The following is a 27,327-nucleotide window of genomic DNA, read 5'->3' on the forward strand; positions in this document are numbered from 1 at the left end:
ACACTAAGGCAAAAGGATGTAGCAGACGGAAAGAGAAGCCTGTAAGCACTGCTTTGGATGTTTATGCTGTTGTGTTGTATTCACCTTTGTTTTCTATACTATGGAGCAGATTTGAGAGAGTTTGTTGGTACGGACTGGATTCCCAGAAGAGCTTCCTTGGTTATACTGCTGCTTGTTCAAGTTTTCCCCTTTTTTTCTTTCTGGATTTTACTGTACACGTTGCCACGTTGTTCTGGAGTGGGTTATACTGAGGAGATGTGGTCACAGGACAGCGAAACCACTCATGAATGATATAGCCAAGTTTTGTTGTTGCAACAAACCCGTCTGCGGTTGGTGCCATTCTGCTTGCAGTTGTGTATACCCATTGTACAGCTAGTAAGGCACCTGCAGAAACCAAGGGTAGAATACAGGAAAAGATTTACTGTGTGGTATGAGTCCACTTGAAACATGTCCTTTTCTTCAAATGATCCCCTGTCATGAGACAGTTTGGACTCGGTGAAACTAGGTTACTGATGCTAAATGAAGAGAGAGGAGGAGAGGTGATTAGTAAGTCATATTGTTTGCGTCTCCTTAGAACAATATTGATATTTTGCTTACTAGAAACTTGCAAAGACCTTAACTTGCTTTGCCATAAAAATTGATGCTGATATTTAAGCCCAGAATATTTTTCTCTATTGTATGGTAGAATACTTACTACTGATGTTCTGTAATTGCAGCTTCTTGTTGCAATTATAATATACTACTTCTGGCTTCAATAATGTTCTAGTTTCCATTCTGATAATCGTTCAGGATACATATTCCCTGTTGTGGTTTCCTGTTGCAACGATACAAGTTAGGGTATGTGACCAGGTAGTTTGTAGGATGTTTGTAGGGATCCAGAAAAGGGAAGCTTAGTGCATGTTCTGAAGTAACTGTAGCCTAATAAAGTCACCTTTGTTCATCAGCAAACTTCTTTGGCCAGATATTTGGCTATGTTTTCTGCTCTAATATTCAATCAAATGAGTATCTGTGCACAAACTTGCTGTATGGCACGTTTCTCTTCTTACAACATAAAGAATGCTATAAGCCTATTTAAATACAGAGTGTATACTTGTTTTTCATAACTGCTGGAATTCAAAAATACTCACCACTTGCAACATCCCAGACTGTAATAGACTGATCCAGTGCTCCAGTGTACAAGTACTTATCATCTTTTGAGAAACAAGCACAGCAAATGCCTTTCAGGAGAGATGTAGGCTAAAAATGGATGATAGGATTAGATTGTTATACTGGTAAACACAGGTTGAGATGGAGAAGCCTTAGAACATTCAATAGATATTCAGTACTTAAGAACAGGGAACTGTTAGTTACAGAACTGTAACTAAATAAAAATTTTTACAAGGCAAAGTAGTCCTGGAAGGAGGGTGGGAAATGTCCTTAGGCCCTTAGCTTATGAAGCACCCTATAGCTGTGCAGAAGAAAGCCCAATATGATCACCCAGAAACCCATTATTCCACCTGTGGAAAGGAGTAGTTCAGACTCATCCGTGATATATTGTCAGGCAAAAAGATTAACAGAATAGATTCAGTATTCTCCATAGCTTATTGTTTTACTGAAATCCCCTGACCTGGCCCTATTTACCTCCTCTGTTGCTTAAACCAAGTAAAGGACCAACGATAAGATCTAAATAAATAACTTCTATGACTTATGTTTTAGTGTCAGAATGGTGTTAACAGAATGCATTCATTTTGGCAGCATTTTTGGACTTGGGTAACTTAACAGTGTATCTAGGCTATACGAATGCTTTAAAACCAGACCTAAAATGCTGAAAATAGATTGCTGCTTGTAAATTTGAACACTTCTGTACAGGATTTGGGTATTCTCTCTAGAGCTGGGATTTCTGTGAGTTGAATCTTCCCTGATAGCTTACTGCAATGATTGACAACAGACACCAACTTCCCTCTCTGTCAGTGTAGTACCTTATAATAGCACATCTCGTATTCCTGCTGACAAGACTCCAAGTTCCAGAGACATTGCAGGAATCCTCAGATCCACTGAGTGCCCACTGCTCTCCGTGGCTGCTTTCCAAACAGGAGATCTGGCTTCTGTGAGCTTCCAAAGGAAACACTGTGGATTGAGGGCAGTCATAAAGGAATAAGTCCCCACTAGTCATGCCGTAGAGGACTCTGTAGTCTGCAAGGACAGCCACACTGGAAATCAGGGAGCCAGGGATGTGGGTGTAAAATGTGTAGGTGGGCCTGTTGATCACTGGGCATGGATCTGCAGGGATAATATCCAGCACAAGGACTAAATCATCATATGCTATGGCCAGCTGCTTTTCCTCCTTGTTGATTGACATATCATTGACTGGTTTACGTGACTCTGGAGGTGGGATACATGCTACATCCTGCCTGGAATTCAGTGGAAAGACAAAGACTGTTCTAGACACAAGTCCAGTGAAAAGGAGCTGGTTTTGCTCAGCTGTTTCCAGGCATCTCACTTGGGCAGAGGTGTCCAATGTGTCGCACACTGAACCTGTAAAAAAGAAGGAGATCAGCAAGACTGTTCTTATTCCAACTGCATGTCAATGTCTTCCATCAGCTAAGGCTCAGGATGGCTCCTTGTTTGTGAAATTATTCATGTTTCTGTTTTTTCACTTGTCAAAATAATAAGCTATTCTAGACAAAAACTTTGAAGAGGAGATTAAAAAGCCTTCCAAGCCTGAACACTATTCTTCTGAATCTCACGCTTAGAAAAAGCAGAAAGGAGCAGACTGTCCTTGTCACACATGCTGAGAAACTAACTCTACTGCCTCCATGATTTGTTTTGTTTCTCTCCTACCCCATGTGCAGGCTTAATTTTCTGCAGTGTTTCTGAGATGCAGTTCACCTTCTATGGTGTCCTAGACGATGATTTTTTGTCTGTCTTCAGGCTGGGTAAAATAGACATAGTTCCCACCATGCGACAGTGCAGTGCAGCCTGTATCTGGAACAAGTGCCCGAGTTTTCTGCTGCTGGTTGTAAATGAGGTTCCACACTGTTAGATATGGTGCGTTGTGGGAAGCAGAGACCAAAGTGCAGTCACCCAGGGCTAGGAGTGTTACTGGTACTCCCATGGCATCCAGCCTGTCAGTCAGCAAACCCTGCTCTGTTAGACTCCACACCTGCAAAAAGTTGGGGGGAGAAGTCAGTACCTGAGCCGCTTTTTTTTTCCTCTAGCCTTCTGAGTTGAAACAACAGATCTTCACTGACTTTTACAGATGTGAAACATAAATAAAGTCTCATGATAACAACCTACTCCTAATCTGGAAAACAGACTCTTGAGCAACTACTGATACAAAGTTACTCTTAAACAAATGTTTCGAGTATCTGGAGCTATTCAATTCATTTGCTTTCTTTGCTCTGAAAGATCCCTAATTAGATCCTGCCTTTTGGGGGCTATACTGTGTATTTACTTCTTTCTTTGAAAAGGTGTGGTTCTCCTGATGTTATATATTCCTCGTCTGCCTCACAGATGGGTTACAAGGCAGCTTTTAGGAGATCAAATTTAAAATATTTTAGAAATAAAATTGTATTTTGGTTCCTGGGTATACACTGGCTTAAGGCTGGCTCTCTGAATTGGTAAAATGCTTTCCATTCAGTCCCAAAAATAAAAAGAGAACAGAGAGGCTTGAAGCAGTAGAGAGAAGTAGGGTAAACAGTCATTTTTTCAGAAGCATAGTAGTTCAACAAACATCTTCAGAACTGTAAACCCTTGGTCCCCCAGGTTGCTGGGGACCAAGATAAGCACATTATTGGACCAAGGGCTTATTCTGTGATTTGTATTTGTAAAAGATGTTCTGCTTGGAAAGCTGCCCAGCCTTCCTTCCTTCCTACCTTAATGGATGCAGTTTGAGAACCAGTAACAATGAGGCTGTTTTCAGGAGATATAACAGCTGTATGAACCATTCCTTCATGTTCCAGATCTGCTGCTAGGAACCTGTGGAATCCCTTTAAGTCAGCCAGAAACACTCGCACATATTCCCCAAAGCGTAAAATAAAATGTTAGTTACTGATTTAGTAAGTCTTTAATCTCGTACAACACTATGTGCCTATGCATATTCCTCATCATTTAATACCTGTATCTTTAAAGGTAGGTGCTAAGGATAACTTAGAAACCCTAAAAAATACCCATGACAACCTAAGTTCTCCTCACTGCTTGTATCTCACTTAATCTCTTGAAATAGAGCTCCTGGTATGTGAACAAGGTTCTAAGTCTTCACAGAGTGAATGTCACCCAATTTTTGTTACCCTCTTAAACACAATAGATGTAAAAAAAAAAAAAATAGCAGGCTAATGGAAAGTCCCACATCCTGGTCCTCATTTAAAGGATGCTTGACATGTGAGAAAGGAGCTATTGCTAACACTTTCTTAAGCAATGGGCACTATTAAACCTGCAGCAAGAATGGACTCATCTTCTGACACCACCACAAAGGAAACCCTTCCAGGAAGCTTCTCTAGCAGACTGTTTCCATCAGAAGAGATCTGTACAAAATAAGACAAGAGTTAGATATGGCATTAGGATAGCTAACTTGCCTTTTCCTTGAAAGAAAGAGGATAGATTAGCAGTGAAATTTAATTTGGCCTCTTGGTACTGGACAGAGCTTTATGTGCAATGGCATATCGAGTGTTATCCTTGTCCTTTTAGGAACTAGGATGCAGAAGTCTGAGGATGGTGCTCTATTCCAAGTGAAGAAGGAAGGCCCACTGACCAAATTTGTTGCCTGGCTCAGCACAATTCTGCACAGTGTGTAGGAACTGCATTTTGTTTTATTTTGTAACTGTGTGGTGACAATCTTTTTTTTCTTTCACCCTTCCTAGGAATGTTATGCAGAACACTTGTTCTGTGCTTTCTGTGCAAGGAGTTCAGTTTGATGCAGTCTGTGATCAGACAATGCATCAGTAGATGCAGGATGTTCATGTGTGGTTTGAAGGAACTGAGGCCCTCTTAGAAAACAGTTTGCTCAATCATGAAGCAAATCTGTGGCAGTGTTTGGAACAGAACTCAAAGTGGCAATAGTGGAACCCCACAGTTATATTGCTGGTGACAGAGACACGGACAAAGAAGGGTAGAGCCAGGTCACATTGCTGTGGGTGCCTGGAAATTGAATGAAATGTGAAAATATGTCACCAGAAATTGCTTATGATGATAAAGGCAGATACCAGCACAACCGAATGAAATGGATGACATGGCGTACAACAGAATTAGTATTGCTTAGAATTGCGATCCTTGAAATATTACAAGAAACTTGAAAGGGAGATGTGTACCGTGGATAGAGATCCCCCACTAAATCCCACTATCATCTTCCCTTGCTTCTGGATGGGAACGCTAGCAGTTGGTATTTCTTCCTGCAGGCCTGATAGCTGGCATTTGGATTGCAGCTCGCCTGTGTTGCTGTTCCACAGACTCAATGTCCCTCCTTCAGACACAGTCATAATCACCAGCCTTGGGCTGAATACTGCAGAACACATCCATGCATCTGTCACCTCTCCGGAAATCTGGAAAATGAGTTCTGCTGTCTCCAAGTGCCAAGCATTAACCTAGTAAAAAAGTGAAAAAAGAGATGGGAGTAGAGAGAACTAAGGCAGCTTTTCCATTTACAACCCTTATGATTCTGTGATTTCTTGTGTTCTTGTCCTTTCAGCACCCTTTACATTAAGAAATGTCACTAAGTTCCATACCTTTGTATCTGAGGAAGAATATACAATCATCTGCGTCTCATCTACATGAAGGCAATGTGAGGGCTGCTCCTCAAAATGAGTATCCTGGACAACAAACTTAGCTCTGCCAGTGGTCAGATTCCAGATGCGCAGGCTGTGATCCATGGCAGCTGAAACAGCACAAGTTCCTTTTCCAAACACTTTCACACACCTCACCTCAGCTGTCAAACAGAAGAGGAGAATTAGTGAAATGCACAATTCTCAGTGCTTCTAGCAATTGGGAGAATGCTGGCAGCTAGGAGGTGTCTGTGTGCCTAAAGCTCGAGAATGGCTGAGCAGTCAGAGCTGTCTTCAGCACTCCATTCGTGAAAAAGGGAAGGCTCACCAGATTGCCCAGGCAGGGCATGGAGCATCTCAGTAGCTTCCATATTCCAGACAAGCATTGAGCCATCCTGGGAACCTGCCCCCAGCAGCCTGTAATCAGAACTAAGTGCCATTGCTGTGACACCTGCAGTGAGACACAAAAGGGAAAAGCTGTTCCAGATACCGCAGACAAAACCCAGACACTTTGGGGTTGTGGCTATACTGTGCTTCCCCAGCTGGGAACCTCCTGTACTGACTGAACCCCGTAGACTGTGCCAAAAGCAAGATTAGGTTCTCTTGGACATATCTAGGTCAGTGTGTGCTTTTGTTGTCCTGGCGACAAAATGACCTACTTTCTTTTCATTTGTTAAAGCAGTTGCAAATGGAACTGGTGCATGATAGAACATGAAGGCAAATGGACCTTTATCCTGCCTTTGTGTGTAAGCTCACAGGCCAAATACTATTTCTAGAGAAATAATGTTCTCTTGTTCTTTCTTTCTTTCTTTATTAGTTTATCATCGTTACTTCAATCTTATTCATAACAGATGGGTTAATAGACGTATTATAGTGCTTATATATCCTAGATATATTATAGTGCTATATATCCCCAGGATTAATCCTACCTTTGAGGAATCCAGTGAGCGTTGTGTTCAGGGGCCCACCAGGTGGCTGAAGAAATCCACACAATGGAATAAGAACAGGATAGGGACAGACACTGAACCAGCTCAGACACTGCTAGCACAGCTTCCCAATTATGTCAGGGTAAGAAGGCACGAGAAAAAGAAGCCTGGCCAGCACTTCTGTGTATAGTATACTCAGTCCTAAGAGGGCAAAGACAAAAAGAGTTTTAGAACATGACTGTGTTGGGCCTGTGAGAGTTACAGTGGTTGCATTCGATGTGATGTACAATGCATGTACTAGCAGTACATAATGAACCAAAATGAGCAGCTAAAAGCTGTCCTTAGCTGGCCAGGCACTCAAATAATACGGGGAAAGCTACAGTGTAAACAGCGGACAAATTTAATGAGATGACAGGATTTTTCCCTTAAGGAATGTTTGGAGACTGAGGAGAAAACAGAGGAGCAGCACTGTGTATCCTTTCCTCTTGTTAATGTTAAAGCTGCAAGGGAATCTAAATTGCTAATAGGTACTTATACTGAAAGAGGGGCAACAAGCAGACTACTCTAATCAGATACCAAATACCTGATAGCAAAGAAACTTCAGGTTCCTATACAGCGGCCCTTCCATCCAGAGTGAGGCATTTATAAGGTTTTTGATGGATCACAGAGTAGAGAATTTTGCCACTACTTGTAATTCCTCAAAAAAGTAACTTGGAAAAAAAGAACCTATTTCTTTCCCCCAGCAAGACATGTGCATCTCTCTCTGTCACTTGGACACAGCTTTTACCCTCAAGGCTGTCTATACTGCTGACTGCTGGTTTCAAAAGGAGAAGTGTGTTCTGCACAAGACGTAATTTGGACAGTCGATCTGTTCAGTGCACATGACAAAGTCATCAACAACACTCTGTATTCCAGAGACAATTATTTTGTAGCTGATCCAGTTCATATTCCCTGCAGAAAGAAATACTATTAGAACAGAGAGTATCAACCCTGAGAATGCACAGTAATTTTTAATAAACAGATTAAAAATACTTTTGGGGGCAGGAAGAGTATAAAAAGATTAACAGCCATCAACAGTGGAATTAAAACTCAATTGCAGAGAAAATTGAGGACTCCCATTGTCATGGTTCCTTCTTTAGGTTCTTAAATGCTCTATGTAGTTTTAATGATATTTTTTAAAATATTTCCTTCTCAGTTTTGGGAGAATCTAGAGCATTTATTTCAGGTATGAAAGGACTGTAGCGATAATTCTAGGATGGCAGTTTGTAAGAGTAATTTATTTCTTTTTTTTCAAGCTTCCTTCCCATGGTGATTATTAATGCTATGCAGAAAGATTATGATTCTACACTGCCATTAGCAGTGGCTGTAGGCACGAAGCATGCTTCTGCAAAGCACTGTATACCTCCATTTGCCCTATCCTTACCCAGCACATCCTGTTTTAGCTCCTCAGTTCGTCCTGCATTGAGTAAGTGAAATGGCAATTCACTCAGCTTCCTCCGGTTGGCAACAGTATCCGTGAACCAGAGTGGTTGAGGGGCTACCTAGGAAGAGCACGAGTAGCAGAACAGTTGATATGAGACGTGGCTTATGGATTAATCTCTCTGCTGCCACAACTTCACTTCTAGATGCTGTGTCACAGTGTGACAGACAGTGCTTCCAGGGCTGAGGCCTATTTCATTGTTTCGGTTTCCCAGGAAATGGTTTTCATGATTCTGAATTTCTCTTGATGCAGTTTAAAATTATGATTGCCTTTCTGCAGATGTTAATAATAGATTATTCCCTTCCTGACTGAAGTAGACTTTTACATATATGCAGACAACATGATGAAGTTTGTAAATTTACTGTAGATCTTCTTGGTTGGAGATATCTCTGTTTTAAAAAAATCAGTTTCATTATTATTATCGTGTCATTTACCATTATTTCCATTGTAATGCTGTAGTGACAGCTGTGGTGTGGGCTGCCCTCCTGCCTTACTGCCCGGCATCACCAGGGAGGGCTGCTCAGGAAACCTGCCGGGAACCACAGCGCACTTGCAGCTTCCCTGCTTGCGTGGGGACAACCAGGCAGAGCCCCGGCTTGCCCCGTGGCTGCGGAGAGCCTGCTGGCCCCTGCCTTAGAGGAGCTGCTCCTCAGGCCCTTACAGCGAGGAGGAGGGTGAGGAGATTGGCTTTGGGAAGGTGCTCTGGGGGTGCAGAAGGGGACAGGGCTGAGCCTGCGGGGCTGCCAGTGAGGACTGGAGGCTGGGCTGCGGAAGAGGGGGATCTGAGAAGAGGCAGCATCTGGCATCCACGTCCTCCAGAGAAAGAGTGAGCTCAGAGATTAGGACCCACCATCTAAGCCTTGGACAACTCCCCCCCCTGCCCCGGTCTGCGTGAAGGGAGAGGGAGTACTCAAACCTTTGTGGCTGGCTGAGGTGGGATTTGTAGATGCAGTGTACACTGAGAGCCAGTCTGAGGAAGATCAGGCCTGGTGCCGCCTGCATGTGCAATATGTGCTGTTAACAGGTGTAGGAGCCGCAGGGAGCTCGGAGACGGTGAGTTCATGGATGCAGTGATGCTGTGGTGAGGCTCTGATGGTCTCTGCCTCAGAGATTCTCTGCTGCTGGCCTCTCGTGGAAGTGACTCAGGGGAAATCAGGCACAACTCACACAAATACTTATTTACTTGTGGCTTCTATTAGGCTCACTGGGGCTACGTGTTCATTTACTCTCTTTGTTCAGCAAAGCTTTCTTTCTCTCTTTCTAAAGCCCAAACAACCAAAGAAAGCAAAGTACTTCTGGCGTTTCTGCGGGGGTCACAGTCTGCTCTCTCCTCTGCTGGCCCAGAAATTCTGGGTGTGGATTTCTGTCTGGGACTCCAGAAATCCACACAGCCCCAGTATCTCCGGCTCTGAAGAGACCATGTTAAAGGCTGGACAATGTGTGCGTGTCTGTCCAGCCTGTCTTGTCTTTTAGGGACTCCTGACGTTACTGATATTTTCTCAACCCCATCAGCTAGCTGGTTAAATATTTGTGAAGCTCCTTATGCAGGCCAGTTATTATGAAAACCATCTTCTCCACTGTACCTTTGCAAATTCTGAGTGCGTAAGGCCAACCCTGTATGTCTCACTTCAGCTATAGGGATTGAGTCTGCACCGCAGTGCTGGTACTTACAATAAAGGTAGGACCTGCTGATAGTTTCTGACAGGCTTCAATTTCTTCCAGAGTTGTATGTTTCTGGGGTCAGTGCCCAGGAGCTCAGAAATACCCCATCTCAGGTCAATTACTTGCAAAAGAAAAAAAAATCTTAAAGACTAGTCAATAGTGTCATAAAAAACAGTGACATGGGAGAATTAAGTCATTCCATCCCTTTCATTTTTAGATCAGTCTGAAAACTAGTAATATACAACTTTGATTATTGCTATTCTACAAGATTCAAAATCTCTCAGTAGGGATTTCTGCTGTGAAAGACTTAAAGATGTGAACCGTTGTCAACCAGGTATACAGCTTGGACAGTTTTTCAGGACAAGGAACCTCAAAACTGTAGGTTATTTGCTACAATATTTGCAGCCTGTTTTTTGTCACAGCAGATCATGATCCCCAACAATTCAAAGGCTCCTTTTATGTTAAAAGATTAGTGCAAATTATTATAGTCAGGACCAGTCAACTACTCCTGAAGTGTACCCAGTGGAATTTATACATACTATGAACCTTTTTTCCAATTGAATACAGACACAAAAGGGTGATATAAGCCCTAGTGTCCAGATCTTGATGATGATTAACCACTTTGCTTTTAACTGAAATCCATGAAACTCAAGCATAAAAATTATCTTAAAATGAAAACTCTAGGAAACTGGTACTGCAATATTTGATATCAAAGAAACTTCTCTGGAAAATCCATGATTTTTTTTTCCTCTATCCCACATGTTTTGGTGGCCTTTGGACAGGACAGACAGGAGAGGAAGTGATTTACCTCAAACATTAGGCTGTGCTTCTGACAGAAGGCCAGCACTTCTGGATATGCTGTCTCCAGGAGGGTCTCTCTCTCCGTAGCCATGTCTACATGGAAGGATTTGTGCAGCTCAACAAAAGTTAGGAATTGAGAGCCTAATTGTTGCTTTCCCTACTTGTCACATATTGACATTACTGTGAAAATGCAGTTCACATTGCTATTATGTAATCTGCACATAGTTTCATACAGATGATATTGTGGTTAAGTCTTGCAAAACTGTGGGTTTCAGATGTCTGCAGACTTTTACTCATGTTACTACATCACCTGTGCAAGTGTATTTTAAGGATTATGTTCAAATTCCTATTGGACTGTCACAGTCTACACTGTGTTTTCATTTATGAATATGAAATCTCTGGATTCAGAAAAATGTATTCCTTGCATCTTGCTGTGACAAATCCTCTATCTTATTTCAGATTACTTAGCTTCACTCTTCTGTGTCAGCAGTGATAAATAGCCACAATAAAAGGCAAGTCCTACCCACAAGGAATCTTTTTGTAGAGTCAAGTCTGTGAAATTTTTATGGCTGCTTCCCTGCTGTACCTGTTAGAAAGAGAGATTACCACTTTCCAGAATTATCTTTGTGACACCTTTTAACAGTGTCATACTCACTGAATTAAATCAAACAACAAAACTAGGTAAGTTTAAAATAAAATATGAAGAGAGAGCAAATAGGGGAAAAGTTAAGCGTGTATATGCACACAAACACAAGCATGTGTGCTCACTCTCAGTGCTCACATGCAGAAGCATGCACCCTCTCTTGTTCAGTGATACAGAGGTCTTACATTCATGGATACTTTTCATACCTGCAAAATGAAAAGACAAGGGAAAAGTAAAGAATGTGTTTCTGCTCATGGTATGTATTATCATATGAGACTGTTATTTCTCCGGAACTGGAATTTCCTCCAGTTCTCCTTAATTCTGTAACCATTCTCGGCACTACCTTATCATGTAATAAAGTAGTGCAAGAGGGAATGCTAAGGGACGGGGACTGGCTGTATCTGCAGCTTTCCTTGGGCCTGTTCTAAGTGAAAAGCGGTCACTAACAAAGTCTGTGCCAGTGTCAGATGAGGAAAGGGTTCCCTTGGGTTAGGAATTGTAATGTCTGCACTGGTGTCCAACAGAGAGCAAGCTCTCTCAGCATAATCCTCCTGGAATAATTCATTAGCTCTCACAGGTGTTGTAGTTACAGTTCTGCTCACGAGTATATTCTAGGAAATCCTTGTATTGCTTTACATATCCAGCCCAAATGAATTCTAGGTGAGGGAATAGTTTAACGTATGCCCCTGTCCAAATCAGTCACATCACATCCTGCATCTCAAAATGATTCCTGAAATTACATGAAGTCTACCACAACTCAGGTATTGTAGGTAGTATTTTAACACTACCTATATCTTTATATGCTCACTAATTTCAAATTGTCTGTGGTTCTCATACATTCCCTCTAGAAACTGCAGCTGTAACCCATTCCTTAAATGCTGACCTGTCTGCTTAGGTGAAGGCTCTTCTCCATCCAAACAGTATATTCATCATTTTACCTCCTACTGGAAGAGATACTACAGTATCTTCTTTCTTTGGAAGCTAGACATGCAGGCATTTCTAACTTTTTCTGGAATGGGAAGCTCTAAGCCTATGGGTTTTTTTTACTAACAAACTGAGACAGAGTGAATGGTTTCCAGAGGAGGGAGAAATCTGGGTTTTGTAATTCCTGAAAATCTGAGTCATTGCTACCCACTGCCAGTTACCACTTTTGGAGCTCACTGGCAACTGTGTCCCAGTAGGCAGAGGAAGTGGGAAGTATTCAGATGTTGTCTTCCCTGGTATTTCTTGCTGTTAGAATGATAGATGGGAATCAAATGTGTGGCCTAAGTTTACAAGAAAGCCTGCAAACATTGCTCTCTTGTGCACAGACAGGCATTGCCCTGCTGAATTTGGCTTCCCTGCAAATGCTGTTAGTCCCTAAACCACTGCAGAATACTGCCTCTCTGACATGTTCTAAGTGCAAATTGGGGGTGACAGAATAAAGCTGTGTGTAAACTGCAGCAGACTGTAGGCATCTTCACCTTCAAATGAAGCTGCAAGCTTACAGCTCGCTGCTAAGCATGGCAGTCTCAGCACGCTGCAATACTGCACAGGCTTTAGCAGAGCGTACCCGACAGCATTCAGCAACTTCAGGACTTTCAGCTTATTTACCTGAAAAAAATGAGCTGATGAAGACTCGTACCAGGCTGGAGGGCTGGAAGGGAAGAGGAACCATCTTCCCACGGAGAAGATCCCAGCGCGTATCTGGACCGAAGCTCATGCTGCCAGCCAGACTCCCCGAGTCCTCCTCAGCAGAGGCAGTTCTTCAGAGAGATGACTGATGGCAGTGAGCACCTATCCGTGGTGCCTCTGACAGCTCAGCTCGCCTCGGCACTCTGCACGTTACTCCAGAAAGCTGACGGGTTCCTTTCTTTAAGGAAAGCCTGGTAAAATTTCAGCTACTTTGACAGGGGCTGTAGGAAATTATTGACTGTGTTTGCACTGACATGCAGTGAAACTTTGCCACATCCTGGAGCGATCTATCTGTATTTATGTTATCTCTGTAGCAACCAGTGTTTGTCACTTGGGCCCAGTCCCCAGGGCCTCCTCCTAAGGTGCCGAATGCGCTCCGTGTCAGGTGCTGTCCATCTGAAGTCCCTTTGTTCACTGACCTTGACTGCACTGGAAATACTTGTCTATATTTCAGCATCGGGTAAACATACCAGTAGCATTTATGGCTCAAGCACTCTATGCCATTAAAGTGGGTTTCTTAACATGCTGGCACCATGCCCCTGCTCTGTCACCATTTGCCTTGTGTCAAGCTGTGTAAGAGTGAATTACTAAACTGTTCACAATAAATATTTCCTACTGCAGGGGCTTGGCAAAATTGGGCTACTGTCATTAGGTTTTTTACTATTTCTAGTTACTGAAATAAGAAACCAGCTTCAGATATCCAAGTTCTAAAATTCTGACTAAAGAAAGTCATTGTCAGCATTAGCACTAAATAGACAGATTTTTGCTTTTCTCTTGGTCCTGGTCTATACTAACAAAAAAGCCTGTTGAAGTCCCTTTGATGTGTACATTCTTCTATTTGTAGTCACTGAGGTTCTGTAAATCCAGATCATGATGGTAGCTGGGTATAGCTTTTCTTGTAAGACATGCTGCTTTCTCTGTGACCTGTGGAAACAGATGGTGCTGTGCCAGCCAAGCAGATTTACTCAGAGATATTTTCTGCTTCCCCATTTCCCCACAGAAGACCATAGTCTATTATCCTTGCGGCTTTTAGCCTTTTCCAGGAAACTCTGAATGGAGAGTATTGGGAAAAAACTTAAGATCAGCAAAAGCAGCTGCTGTTTTTCATAAAATGAGACTAAGGAGGCTGGTTTTCTGTTCCTCTCGCTCCCTGGCATACAGAGGTATAATGAAAGAAAAATTAGTAATTTGTATTTATGTAATAGGCCCCTTGTGCAGACAATACTTGATTAACCTTTGCAGTCATCTAGTCAAGTATAAAGAAATTAATAGACATCCTAATCTATCATAAATCAAACAGGCAGGAGACCGTCTTGCCTAAAGAGGCAAACATTAGAGAGGGCCTACACAAGGGCTAAGCCAGCATTAGAGTTTAGCCTATGTTGGTCTAAATCTAAGCCAACATTAGGACTTAAAAGTAATGTATTTTCAGACTGTTGTTCAACCTACTGCTATCAAATACAGCTCTGTAAAGGAAGCTGAGAATATATCATGCTGAAGAATCCCAGGACAGCAGACACAAGCTGGAGAATGAAGACAGCATCCAGGTAATCTTAAAAATGGAAGATATTGATGGAAAGAGATGTAAGAACCTTTTTGTTATGCAGGCATCAACACAGAAGTTGTTTGGGACTCAGGATGTGTCTCAGCAGCACTCTGCGATAATGCTCTGTGCATCTCACACTGCATATACATGTCATTATTACCGATGACACCAATTTCTGTCACTAACAAAGCCAAGAAAATTAGCTGACTCGCTGATTAAGGCATTTGGCTCAGGGAGCCGGATGCACCCAGCAAAATTAATTTTAGAATCCGGGCCCATATTAGCAGATCATGTTTGGAAAAACAAGATCTGCCTGGCCTAATGAGAATCATAAAGGGTTGGGATAGTTGGAAAAAAAAGGAAGTTTGCTTTCTGCAGGAGTGCAGCATCGTCCATTCTGCCAAGCAGGGAGATTTTATAGTTTGCAAATCAAAAAAAAAAAAAAAAAACAAAACCAACCAACCAAATCTTTTCAAGGGACATTCAGGATTTCTTTAGGCTATAAAAACACTCAGACCTCTAAACATATCAGACTTGTTTTTCTGCATTCCCCATCTATATCCTGCCTGTACCCTAAAGCTCTTTAAGATGAAACAAGTGTCTCACACTGATTCTTTCTAAAAGGTTACATTTGCAAGTGCTCTAAAAAAAAATCTTTCAAATTCTCTTGAGGAACATAAAGAAAACAGAGGTCACGATGGAAGATACTATAAATGGTACTTTGACGTGGAATAAAGTGTGAAAAAGGCAAATGTTAGTGCAAGTGTGAAAGAGAAGCCAGACTCAGAGATAATCATGAATGTCGATCTTAGCACTATCGACATCTTCTTTGTCAGAAATGTCACCGCAGAGATAAAGTGAGTAGCAACTGTGAGTCACGATGGCAGAGCAGTCTCTGGTATGGAAGGAAATCAGTTTTTTCTCACCGTCTGTCTGCTTCACGCAGCCAGTGAGCCGTCATCCCCCGCAGCTTGCTCACAGATTGCTGCCTTTACAGACCGCATGAGGGCAGGATTAAATTCTTAGCTGGGTGGTAGTTTTGTAGGTGGTTACTCAGTAAGGACCTCACTGTCAGTGTTTAACAAAATCCAAAACCCTTTAATTGGTTTTTATTTACAGTTTTGAGAAGCAGTCTGGTCATGCGAGGCACCCATGCACCCAAACAAATGTGATGCTGAACATCAGAATCCCAACTGTTAGAAGAATCAGTCAGAGTCAGCAAGAAGTAAATCCACAGCACCTGAGAAAGGCTAAATCTAAGGCCAAAGGAGAAATCAGTAGGGAGCAGCTGCTGATTTGCATGCCCTTGCCCCCTCCTGAGACACAGGAGGTGTGGAAAACCTGGATGAGCTACTCATACCAGCTTTCATGTTCTCCCTTCCAGTCCCAGGGGAAGTCCTCTTCTCTCCCTGGAAAGAAACTTCTTTGAGGACCCACTGACAACTCTGAGACAATAATCAAACTATCAAGGTGTAGAAATTCTTTCCTTTGATTAACCCCCAGTTTGGTTACTTGCCTTCATTTACTGTGAGGAGTAATTTTAAGTTTCCTGCAGCATTATCCATTATTTTTCTACAGAGGAAGGGCTTTAGAATTTTCCTTATTGGTGAAGTTGATCTGTGAAGATAAAATCTATAGACACTTTATATGGCTGACTATGTGTAAAAGGAAAGGCAAACCTGTCAATCAACAAGAAATGCTGAGAGCAGCAATTGAAACACTTTGCTTTTTCCGTCAAGCAACGAAGGCCTCTTTAAGGATTAAACCTATTGCTAAATTTAAGTACATCTCACTAGAGTTAATATCAGGAGTTATCAGATCAGAACATCTTTGTAGGCAATGACGTCTGTCCCATGGAAGTCGAAGCCTTGGCACGCTTCTCTCCTACCCCGTGCTGTTGCAGAGTTTGGAGCCGGGAACATTTTGCACAGCCAGCACAGCATGAGGCTCAAACGCTGTAGGATTTTTCAAAGCCCTTGAAATACCTACTCTCATCTGCTTGCTTTTGTTTACTATTCTCTCTAGGTCCTCAGCAAAATTTGTTCATAACACTGAAACATATGTTACGGGAGAGAAGAATTGTTAAACCATATTAAACATCCTAGCGCTTTTTTTCTGACATTTTTAAAAATGTGTAACAGGACTTGCACTGACCTTCTTTTCCATTGGTCAAGTTGCATGGAGACTTTAAAACCCATACTCCAACGTAACTTACATTCTCAACCGCTATGATAAATAAGGGAACACTAGTAAACATTTTAAAAGAGTTAGATGGGGGGCAGAAAAGTGACATTCTTAAGAAAATAAGTAGCCCTTTCCAGATCTTCATTTAATCAGCCAGAAGACTGACTGCACTGAGTTCTCCATAGTGTTCCCAGCTCTGTGCCGTGGAAGAAAGTTATTTCATCCCTCCAGGAAATGCCCCTGGTATCACTATAAGCATTCTCATTCTGGCTGGAGCAATCTTAAGTTTATGTGTAAGTAAGCATAAAGGGCTTCCCAGAGGTATAGAAGCCCTGTAGAACCCTGTGCCCTTGCAGCAGTGGCTAAAATATACTTTTGAAAGAACCATCTTTGCTATCTGAGATGAAGGAGGCTGGTCTGGAATAGTACCAAAGGCTACCAGAGCTCAGCCCTGAAAATTCAAGAAAGGTTCTGTATCTCTCACTATGAAGTGCTTCACTAAATGAAAGTTGAGACTCCTTTCTGGCAGGTGTCTTCTCAATACTGATCATGTCCCAGAAAAAGGTATTTTGAAGGTGAAGAAAACTTTAGATTTTAACATATCTCAGAATATTTCTCCTATCTGTTCTTAGTTAGCTGCTATAATCTGACTCAACCCAAAATACTTTGAAGAGTAAGGACTCTGGCACTTTGAAAACAGCAGCTGCTAACAGTACCATGCTAAATAAATATTCAGGGTTCTCACACCTGTTCAAGGCATTGATTTTTTTTTTTTTTTTTTTTTTTTTTTAAATAGGAAGATTGAAATTCTACACAAATATGCTAGAATTGTGTATGTGTGTGTATACATACCTGTCCCAGGTGAATGCTTTCCTTTATCTTACAGTCATAAAAGGAAAGAGAGAGTTAACTGGTATAAACATCAAAGGAGAATATTTTGGAAATTAGCTTTCTTATTTCTCTCTCTGAAATTTCAGAAAAATCTACTTAGACTGTAACACCACAAATACAACAACAGCAATGGACCTTTTCCCATATTATTTCCAATTATAATATACTTAGAAATACACTTAGAACATATCGAAGTCTGTTGTCTGCCTCCAGTTAAATCAAGTTGTCATCAAATCAAGGAACAAGCAGAGTAAGTCGATCAAATGAGTGTGTGATTCCTGAGACTCGCAAAAGTAAAAAAAAAACATGCTTATTTGCTCAAGTGCCATTGAACAATCAGAGTCACTTCACAATTTTTATTTATTTTTTTTGAGGGCTTTCATAAAACAAAATTCCCCTTAAACCAGACATCTCATAAAACATGAATTACAGTCTTGTGCATGCTAGTGATACATCAGGTTTCAGGAGAATAGTATTTGCAAACCAGGTAGAATCCTTGTTCCTACCAAAGGGGAAGGAGAGTCACAAAGTTAAGGCACTTTCAAAACCCCAGCCCACAGTTTGTCTGACCTCCTGTACTGGCTTTCATCTGGTTGAACACAAGAACCTTTAGGTTACAGGTACTCTTTTGTTAAATTAACCATTGTAGCTTCAGTTTTGCAACAGGGACAAAAAATGGGGCAGTTCTCAAAGTCCTCCAATTTATATTCCCAGTTTCAAGCTCCTCACTTACCACCACTTTCAAGAGGACAGCAAAAAAACCCTTGTCATTGGGGTTGGCAACATGCTACTTAACTGAAAGCCCAAGGCTCCATCCCCAGGCATGCCATTTCCACAGCAGTGATCTCAGCTCTTGGTGATGAAAAAAATTCAGAACAAATTCAGGTCTTTAGCGCACAGTGCTCCAGATGATGCTTTTAAAAACAAAATCAGTTACAAGAACAGTTTGAAACTAGTCTAAAAGCCAATATTCACTAAGCTGAGACAGACTCCTCCCTGAGCCATACAAGACACTTGATATTCTCCTTCACTCACTGGGCACATGCTCCTCCCACAGATCAGTAGTTTGACTAAAAGGGACCTACAAAGGATACTCAGTTTCTTCAGCTGGTGTTCTCTTATCAGTCTTTTAAAGTACTTTTAATCCATTTGTTGTGAAATCTCCTTTCTCAGCCTTTAAATGTTGATTTAAAAATATGGGAAATACTATCTGTACCTACGGAAAGAGTTGAGGCTAACCTCCAGCACAAGCCAGCACATAGCTGTGGGCTTAGGACCTTACTTAGAAGTATCCAATTCTGTATATAAATATGCAAAGCTTTAATAAAAAGCCAGTTTCAGGTCCATTAATTTGGTGCCCTGACAATTACAAATAAATAGTAATAAATACTTGTTTACTCTTTTACACCCTTTATGTGTTCCACAGGATTATAAACAAAACAGAACCATGCTTCTTCCTCAGTTAAATACAATGAGATTTGAGTTGGGACATACAATTGCTAACAATGTGCAGCAACACTACACAACAGTTTAGAAGAACAACAGTATCAATACATAGCACTTAGAGCATTCTGCAGCCCTTGCAGGGTTCATTCAAAGCCCTTGCAAACAAAGACTTAGCTAAGAAAGAGACAATGTTATATCCATAAAGAATCAGAGGGAATTTAGATGAGAAAAAAAAATGTAATTACCCAAAGTGGAATTTGGCCAGGACACCAGAATTGATGTCTTTATTGCACATAAAATGTCACATTAACTGGAGATACTGCAGATATGGGAGCTAAGAAAATTAGATCAGGTTCATATGAGACCTTTTAATTTCCTTGAGTATGAAAATCCAATTTCCACATGGATTGTGTCTAAACAGTTTGATGTTTTGGTAGACATCAAAAAGGTCAATGAAAACTCAAAGGAACCTATCCAGCTGCAGGAGTACAAACCACTATCTCCATTCAAAAATTAATACAATGAAAGATTTTACATCAGTTGAAAATGTTGCATCGTAATTGCTGGCAGTTTGGGAACTGGCATCAAAGTATCATCCTGGCACAAATCTACAAATCTCTGAAAACAAGCTCAGAAGAGAGAGACAGAGACGAAGTAGCAAGAAGCAGCAAAGAGTGCAGATGAAATTCAGGGACCCGCCTGGCAGAGTCCTGGCTTCCAACTCTTCTCTGAAGTCTCAGAGAAAAGGACTGGAGGATAAACGAGGTCACAGGTGGCTTTGAGATGCAGCTCTGAAAGAATTTTCTTGGCCTATTTACTGTGCAGTTGCTTCTTTTATTCAGCTTTCTTTGCTTTCCGTTTTCTTGTGCCTTCATTTAGCTCCTCCTTAGATTTTGCAGGAGGAGGTGGAGGATGGGAAACCTCATGGGAGGCACCATGCTGGTCATGATGATGACTAGTGTGTTCATTAGAAAGTGAGCCAAAGAAAATTGGGCAGAGGAAGTCTTCAACAGGAGCAAAAGGTGAGGCATGAGAGTGAGTTGCTGTCATGAAAACCTGCCATGCAACAGTGGATACTTAAAGTTAATGATCACATACATCAGTGATGAAATACTAATAGGAGCATCCCACTAAGCACAGATAAGAGTCCCTATTACTGTATGACTTGAGGGAGAATTGCAAGGATCTTCCTCTGCCATAGTGCCTATATGATGGAGAATTCAGTCTATAATTTCTTGAACAGATCTTCCCTGGTGTGTACAGGCAATGCCTTCAACAGTGGCTTAGAAAGGTGATCAAAGCTAGGTGCAAGAACTAGTCCTAGTATTTCTTAACAAACCAGTGGGACTCATAGGTTGCTTTCCAACTGCCCTGCAGAATAGCTCATTTTCATCATTAACTTTCTTAAAAATAACATTTTCAGTTTTTCACTTTATGAACTTACTCATGCAGAGATTCTACACAGGCAAGAAAACACAGGCACCTACATTAAAGTTCTGTAAAGTTAGGAGGCACAGATCAGCAGAACCCACTAAAAAGAGTAGAAAGCAGGATTCCAAAACCAGCATTTTGACTTAAACTAGTGAATTCCCACAACTTGACTCTACACCCCATTTCTTCTCTGGTCCTGCACATATTTTAGCAGCAAATGTGCTGTAAACTTACCTTGCAAACTATCATGAACATGGTGAAAAAGAAGATGAGGTTGGCTTCAGAGATGGGGAGCCAGTGAGTTTGCTGCAGAGTGAAGAGGAGCGTGCCATACAGGCTAGCCTTTGTAGGGCTAGAAGAGAAATAAGCAAGTTGTCTAGAAGGTTTGCATAGTTTATATCCAGTCCTGAATCCAGTTCTTTAAATTCCATTTTCAGTCTGGCAGAGAATTTACAGCTAGCTACTTACAAGGACATATGGAGAATTTCATTTGTTTCTGGCTTCCAGACCCCACGCAACAGTTGCTCAAAGTTAGACATTAAAGCAACACCAGAACCTGCAAGACAGTAAAAGTGAACAAATAAAACTGCCACAGCAGAAGAGTGCTTATCTCTCTCTTCCAGATTCCCAAGGAAGAAGGATAACCCAAGATGAACAAAAAAAATCATAACTTTCTTCCCAAACTTAAAAGTTGTTACTCTAAAATACCAGTTAACCACATACATTAACCGGCTTATCAATCAGCACCAAGTGATGTGTTCACCCTAGCTTCACTCACAGATTCTCCCATCCATCCCCACACAGGCTGCGTGTCCCTGCTGTGTTAAGAGTATCTCATGTTTCACCTTTGACCCATCCGGTAGCCATCATAACGAACCACCCGTGGTGGTGAGCATGGTGGACCCCAGCAGCAATTTTGCGAACTCTGACCACCTCCTTCATTGCCACAAAGACAAGCTTCATAGGCAGAAAGCTAACGCACTTGTAGAAGAGGTTCATGGGACAGAAGAATATCAAATACCTGGAACAAAACCACAAAGAGTTCAGGGGCCCATTTGTATGTCTTCATTTGGGATGTTCAGACAGGAATAAGAACACTGTGGTGTTAGCCTGAATTATGTCAGGGAAAAAGAAAATGCTAGTTCTGTCACACAAAAGCACATAGATTCCCTATGCACTGAGGAAATTAAACCTTTGAGAGACTATGGTTAACTTGTGCACATTTCATGAATATAACCAAAAAACGACCCCCAGACTTCTCTTGTCTGCGTGACACTCTTCTACTATATGTGGTGTCAGCGCAGTGCATGCTGCTTTTGCGGTTTGGCCACAGTTCAGCTGTGGCAGCTATGAATAGAAATGCCCTGCAGTTGGACTGTCTCCAGACCATATAAGCAAAACATTAGACAACTGGTCAGACAAACTGGAAACCAAATCTAGGAATACAAAAGACTCGAAGACTACTTCACATTACCTCTTCTTTCCCCCACTTAATCCAAACAAATTAATACATGTGTGGCGCACAAACAGAATCCCTCTCTTCATACAGGATGATTTCATACACACCCACCAGTGTCTTACGCTTAGTAAGTGAGATGAAGTGTAAAAGACTCACCAGACTGCTGTGGCCAGGACAACACTGGAGTTATTACTGAAATAATGAAGAGGTGATTCTCCAAGTAACAGATCAGCAAGTATGTAACTTCCAAAGCAGTGGAGCATAGCACAAAGCCAAGAGGCGAAAGGGCTTCTACGAGACATCTCCACAGCTCCTGTGAAACAAATTCCAAATGAGAAGACACATTCAACAAATACGCAGAAGCTCCAATACCAATATCCAAGAAACTTTCTTTGCATTTTATCCAACAATAAAATGTCAGAGAAAAGTGGTTGAAAAACAAAATACAAACATGTATTCTGTGAAACCTGAGCACATACTGATGTTGTCAAGAAACGACACCTGATCATACCTTACAGGCCCCCCATGAGATTTCATATGAACAGAGTCATTAAAAGTTTATGACTTGGCTAAGAGCTTATCTCCTATGGTTTCTGCTACTTCCTGAAGATAGAAAGAACAATTTTTTCCCTTGAAATCAAAGTCTTTTTACAATCTAAAAATAAAATGCATACTAGTACCATTCTCTCCATTGCTTCAACCTAGGTGCCCTCTAGAATTCATGAACAATCTGTTCAGCTCTTTCATTCATAAGATAACCTGTAAAAATAGAACAGTAATTCTTAATCTTTCATTTAAGAGAAGGGGATCTGAGGATTCTTTCCTGCCCCTGTTCTAATTTGCAAATGCCCTATAACTTTAGAAAATAGAACTACATATTAAAGCAGTGTTACAGTTTGGTAATATATTACGGTCTCCCACACCCTTCTACTGCATTGTTTGTTTGGGGTTTTTTGATCCCTTTTGCCATTTTCATCTATTGCTGCACTTCTTCAGGGAAGTCTCTCAAGCATATCAATTTCGTAAGATTCTTTCATCACCTTAAGCTGATTCCAGAGTCCTTCGTGCAGGATTTCAGTCACCATACTCATTCAGTAAGCCAGTAACAGGCAGCCAAAAGACAGAATGCTGAAATGTTAACAGTGGCTTAGCTTACTTTAAATAACAGTAAGTGAATCAGCATATGCTAAAACTATGAGTATTTGTACTCTGCCATCATGGAAAGAAAACTCCATCCTCAAAGACATTCAAACCAGCTGAAAACATAGTGGAAGTGACACAGGTAGAATCAGCTTCATATAATGGCTGTTGTACAGGAACCTGAAATTTAGTTTGATGCTAATATTTAGTAAAACTTTTCTTTTGTTTCATAAAGACATGCCACCTCCAAGGAGGAGGCACGTTACCACCCGACCCTCATCTTAAATATAGGTTCTCTGGGATGAAGCAGTCTAATAACTGAGTGAAAAGTACAACCAGCCTTATGCAATCCAAGTAGATTATTGGCCTTACATACTTTTAAAGGTGTTTTTGTAAGACCTGCCTGTTAACTGTTCAGTTTAGCACTGTGTGTTGGGAGACAGCTGCAGACGGCCAAACCTTGGAAACCCAACCGTTCCGTTTACACGGAGTCTAAATAGAACAGTACAACAGCACGTAGCTTGTGCAGCACAGCAACCTGAAAGCTGCAGAACGGGAGGATCTCAAAGTCATGCCAAAGGGGAATTTTGGCCCTCATTCACCAGGTAGTTACACCGAAACTGTTCAAAACAGAGCACGAAGAATGAACGCGGTGCCAGAAACGCAACAGAGACGAGGCCGAGGCACAGCCAGACCGCAACACGGAAGGAAACGAAGGCTAAGATGCAGGCGAGCAGACCTTCACTAGAGAGGCCCTCAAGACAGCACGGTCCGCTAGGGTGTCTGAGAGCGCACCGGGAGGTGGGAAAAGCCGAGGTTTTGCACCAGCCGGCACCCAGCCCTCGCTTCTCTCTGCTTCATCCCCCGGCGCGTGCCAGCACCGCGGGCTCCGGCCGAGCGAGGGGCACGGACGGGCAGGGGGGATTATCTGTTCTCGCACCAAGTGTCTCAGTTAAGGCCTGAGGAAACATCACCGCCACGCGCCGACCGTTACTGCTGCTGTTACTGCTGCTGCGGCCCCCGGCCTGGCCGACGGCGCTGTTCCTGCGCGGCCCCCGGCTCGCCGCCGTCTATGGGCACGGGCCGGCGCGGCGGCGGCCCCGGCCCGCACTGACCTGGCTCGTACTTGAGGTAGAGGACGGAGACGATGAAGTAGGCGAGGTCGAAGAGCGGGAAGACGGGGAGGGCGGCGAAGGCGGCCGCCAGCTCCCCGAGCTGCAGGGCGCCCGCCAGCTCCATGACGCCCGTTCAGCGGCGGCAGCGCCGGCCGCTCTGCGCCGCTCGGCACCGCCCCCGCCCCACGCGGGGAGGCGCCTCCGCCCCACGCGGGGAGGCCCCTTCCGTCCGCGGCGGCCCCGCAGCCCGCGCCCCGCGCCGCGCCCCCCCCCCCGCGGCCGCGCCGCAGCGGCGACCCCTGGCGGCGGCGAGCGGCGAAGGCGCAGGCGCCGAGCCGCGCAGCACCCGCCTCTTCCGCTTCCGGCGCCGCCGCGATGATCGGGGACCTGCTGCTCTGCGGGTAACCGGGGAAGGGGCTCGGGGGGGGAGGTGGCGGCTCCGCGCCAACCGGCCTCACGCGCTCTCTGTCTCTCCGCAGGACGCTGCTCATGAACGCCGGCGCCGTGCTGAACTTCAGGCTGTGAGTGGAGGGGGGGGGAAACGGCCGCCCCCGTGTTACCATGGCAACCGCTGCCCAGCGGGAGGTTCCCTCACCCTGGTTGCTATGGAAGCGCCGTTCGAGAGGGGAATCCCCCACGCTGGTTGCTATAGAAACCCTTGGGGGGGGGGCTCCCGCGCGCTGGTTGCTATAGCAACTCCCGCTCTCGGAGTGGAAGGGTGGGCGCTCCCCTCCCCCGCCCTGATGCCGCCTCAGGGGAGCAGCCATGTTCCTGCTCGCCGCTAGCACGTCCCTCCGCGTCCCTCCCTCCCTCCCTCCCGGCCGCGGCCCCGGCGCTCGCTGCCCCGCGCGGTAACCCTTGTGTCGCCGTCCCGCAGGAGGAAGAAAGACACGGAGGGCTTCGGCGAAGAGTCCAGGGAGCCGACGACTGGTAACCGACCTGGGAGCGCTGGAGCTGTGTCGCAGCGCCGGCCCCGCGTGACCGCGAGTGCCGCGTTGTTACTCACAAAGTGCTTCTCGCCTCAAAATTATATAGATGCATACAGGAAAGGGCGTTTTCTGCAGAAAACTCTTGGTTAAAGCATTTTCAAGGCACCAAAGTACAAGTTTGCCGTGTTTTGTTCAAATGTGAATTGCCCTCTGGCTGGAACGACAATGTACTAAATTGCAACATAAAATTTGACTCGATGGTGATATTTACATTTAGGCACCACAGTGGAAACTGTTAATCCCAAATCTATGTCTCAAAAGAAATATAATGTATATATCTTTCTGCATTCTTGAACTTAGGTGCCTGTGCTGCAGAGGTAATGCTATGCTTGCACTGTGATTTCCATATTAGTATTTATGCACCCACACTGCTCCTTTGCATCTCTTTCTGCCATAATGATTAAAGTGACAAGGAAGCTGCAGGCTACCACAGAGGGCTGTCCTCTTTCTAATACCACAGTGACCTCTCTATCACTTATTCTCCTAGAAGTTACTATGGTAAGGAAGTATTGAATGTAGTATGGATCATTGCTACATAAAATTTCAGTTTTCTTTCTTTTTTTTTTTTTTGTTCTCTGACCTTTTTGTTTTTTTCCCTTCTGTATTCAGCTGCTTTTGTTTTTCAGGCAGTGTTGAAAATGTGAATTATCGACATATGGGGCATTTTTCACACCAAAAGTTTCTTCTCCTGAGTTGCAGGTGACAATATCAGAGAGTTCTTGCTGAGTCTCAGATATTTTCGAATCTTCATTGCCTTGTGGAACGTCTTCATGATGTTCTGCATGATTGTGTAAGTAGAGCTGTGCAGCATCTTGTCATTTGTTTATCCAAAGTTAACTACCCCCCCCCAGGATATATTGCAACTATCTTTCTTTTCTGATTTCTTTCTTTCTTTCTCTCTTTCCACTTGTTTCTTAGCTACTTTTCATTTTATATGTATCTATTTTGATCCTCAAAGTCTTGTTGGCTGACCTCACATTTTTTTGCTAATGCATTCAACCTGTAATACACAAAACTCTCTCTGCGGGTCTATAAGTCATTTGGTCTTAGTTATAGAGTTCCTTGTGTGTTGCTTAGATACATCATCATTTGGTTCAGCATTTCAGTGTAACTTTTGCCATGTTTTTAATTGTAGAGGGAGGAAAAGCCTCCCAAGCAGTAGGTTGGAATCAGCTTTGCAAATAGTTTCCGGAAACCATAGATTTAAGTCCTGGTAGACACCCTAGGTAAGGTAGCAAATATCCTCTCTTTTGCACCTACCTAGCTATATGTTCTGATACATGGGAGAGCAGAACTGCTGTCTAGATGTGTGCTAGTGTTTCACCCGGTTGGAATGCCATGACTACTAATGATTGTACTCAGTTCTCATCTGCTTTTTTCTGTTGCGTCCATTAGGTTATTTGGATCTTGAAAATCATCCACAAACGTGTCTGTTAACTTGGAGGAGACTTGGCTGGAAACATAACTTTTCTATAAAGTAAAAGATCATAAAGTTTTGAAAATACTGCCCTGGGACTGTGGCTTGTTCTTTGGTACAAGCTCTTAGCATGTTAAAGGGAAAGGACACGTTCATCCTCTTCAGCCAGTTGTATAATTACATTGCTTATGCTGGTTTGCGTGCTGCCTGGGGAAGCAGGCTTTAGGCTCCTGAACCAAAATCTTCAAAATAAAATCATTTCAACATTACTGAAATGAAGAGAACTTTAAAATGTTTTGCTGGGTTTAGAGTGTGATGCTTAGTATTCCATGTAGAATTGCAGCATGACAAAAGACCGCAAACTAAAAACTGTGTATTGTTAGTCATTTCCAGCTCTTGATTTGTCTGTTAATGTCAAAATTATCTAGGCTACTTGAAATCTCACTTCTTTATTCTCATTTTTAAAACAATCTAATACTTTGCTTAAGCTTTTAAGTTCGAAAAAGCTTCAATTTTTTCTTCACTATTCCATTTAGTTTGTTGAAGAAATATACAAAGATGGTGGGAAAAAAGTGATTCTCTCTTCATTACTGTTTTTCCAACAAAACTTTCAGATTTTTTAAAATTAATTTTTCAAGGATGGTGTTTTTTCCTAAACAAAATGTAGGGAGGGAGAGTTGAATAGAAAAATTGCAAAAATTGTTCTATATGCCCACCCTGTGGAATAGTTTTGGAATCATTTTGAATTTGGTTGAATATAGAGTCTACTCATGGGTAAAAATGTATTT

General features: G+C 42.7%; 3 protein-coding genes across 6 annotated transcripts; 1 reads left to right on the forward strand and 2 right to left on the reverse strand.

Annotated features, from left to right (window-relative positions):
* Positions 1-160: 160 nt before the first annotated feature.
* NWD1 (NACHT and WD repeat domain containing 1) lies at positions 161-18,586 on the reverse strand. The gene is given in 16 exon segments (XM_062596580.1): positions 161-384; positions 1,128-1,236; positions 1,959-2,020; positions 2,023-2,514; positions 2,869-3,142; positions 3,855-4,009; positions 4,412-4,502; positions 5,286-5,558; positions 5,700-5,899; positions 6,064-6,186; positions 6,665-6,862; positions 7,443-7,517; positions 7,520-7,612; positions 8,085-8,202; positions 16,964-17,023; positions 18,578-18,586. Coding segments are annotated over 16 exon segments (2,556 nt in total).
* On the reverse strand, positions 17,885-24,366 carry TMEM38A (transmembrane protein 38A). 3 transcript variants are annotated; one of them, XM_062596421.1, is made up of 7 exons: positions 24,134-24,222; positions 22,559-22,637; positions 22,035-22,191; positions 21,265-21,440; positions 20,888-20,975; positions 20,654-20,771; positions 17,885-20,044 (listed from the first exon to the last, which is right to left on the reverse strand). In XM_062596421.1, the coding sequence occupies exons 3-7, from the start codon at positions 22,178-22,180 to the stop codon at positions 19,823-19,825; spliced, it is 750 nt and encodes a 249-aa protein (XP_062452405.1). In that variant the 5' UTR covers positions 22,181-22,191; positions 22,559-22,637; positions 24,134-24,222; the 3' UTR covers positions 17,885-19,822. The 3 variants fall into 3 exon arrangements, with proteins under 3 accessions (XP_062452405.1, XP_062452406.1, XP_062452404.1); XM_062596422.1 differs by lacking the exon at positions 22,559-22,637 and having other exon boundaries at positions 24,145-24,366; XM_062596420.1 differs by lacking the exon at positions 22,559-22,637 and having other exon boundaries at positions 24,134-24,341.
* A 113-nt stretch (positions 24,367-24,479) lies between these two features.
* SMIM7 (small integral membrane protein 7) lies at positions 24,480-26,629 on the forward strand. Of its 2 annotated transcripts, none has more exons than XM_062596423.1 (5): positions 24,480-24,534; positions 24,613-24,654; positions 25,011-25,063; positions 25,816-25,912; positions 26,518-26,629. In XM_062596423.1, exons 1-5 carry the CDS (start codon positions 24,509-24,511, stop codon positions 26,531-26,533), a joined length of 234 nt encoding a protein of 77 aa, XP_062452407.1. In that variant the 5' UTR covers positions 24,480-24,508; the 3' UTR covers positions 26,534-26,629. The 2 variants fall into 2 exon arrangements, with proteins under 2 accessions (XP_062452407.1, XP_062452408.1); XM_062596424.1 differs by having other exon boundaries at positions 25,822-25,912.
* Positions 26,630-27,327: the final 698 nt, after the last annotated feature.

Source organism: Rhea pennata, chromosome 27 (genome assembly GCF_028389875.1).
Source record: "Rhea pennata isolate bPtePen1 chromosome 27, bPtePen1.pri, whole genome shotgun sequence".
Taxonomy (NCBI): Eukaryota; Metazoa; Chordata; class Aves; order Rheiformes; family Rheidae; genus Rhea; species Rhea pennata.

Coding starts and splice junctions, on each gene's coding strand:
- TMEM38A (XM_062596420.1), bottom strand. CDS start 24,257: ATGGAGCTGGCGGGCGCCCTGCAGCTCGGGGAGCTGGCGGCCGCCTTC. Junction 22,192..24,133: donor CTACCTCAAGTACGAGCCAG/GTCAGTGCGGGC, acceptor TTTGTTTCACAG/GAGCTGTGGAGATGTCTCGT. Junction 20,045..20,653: donor TGTTCATGATAGTTTGCAAG/GTAAGTTTACAG, acceptor GTTGCATGGCAG/GTTTTCATGACAGCAACTCA.
- SMIM7 (XM_062596423.1), top strand. CDS start 24,509: ATGATCGGGGACCTGCTGCTCTGCGG. Junction 24,535..24,612: donor GGGGACCTGCTGCTCTGCGG/GTAACCGGGGAA, acceptor GTCTCTCCGCAG/GACGCTGCTCATGAACGCCG. Junction 25,064..25,815: donor GTCCAGGGAGCCGACGACTG/GTAACCGACCTG, acceptor TCTTCTCCTGAG/TTGCAGGTGACAATATCAGA.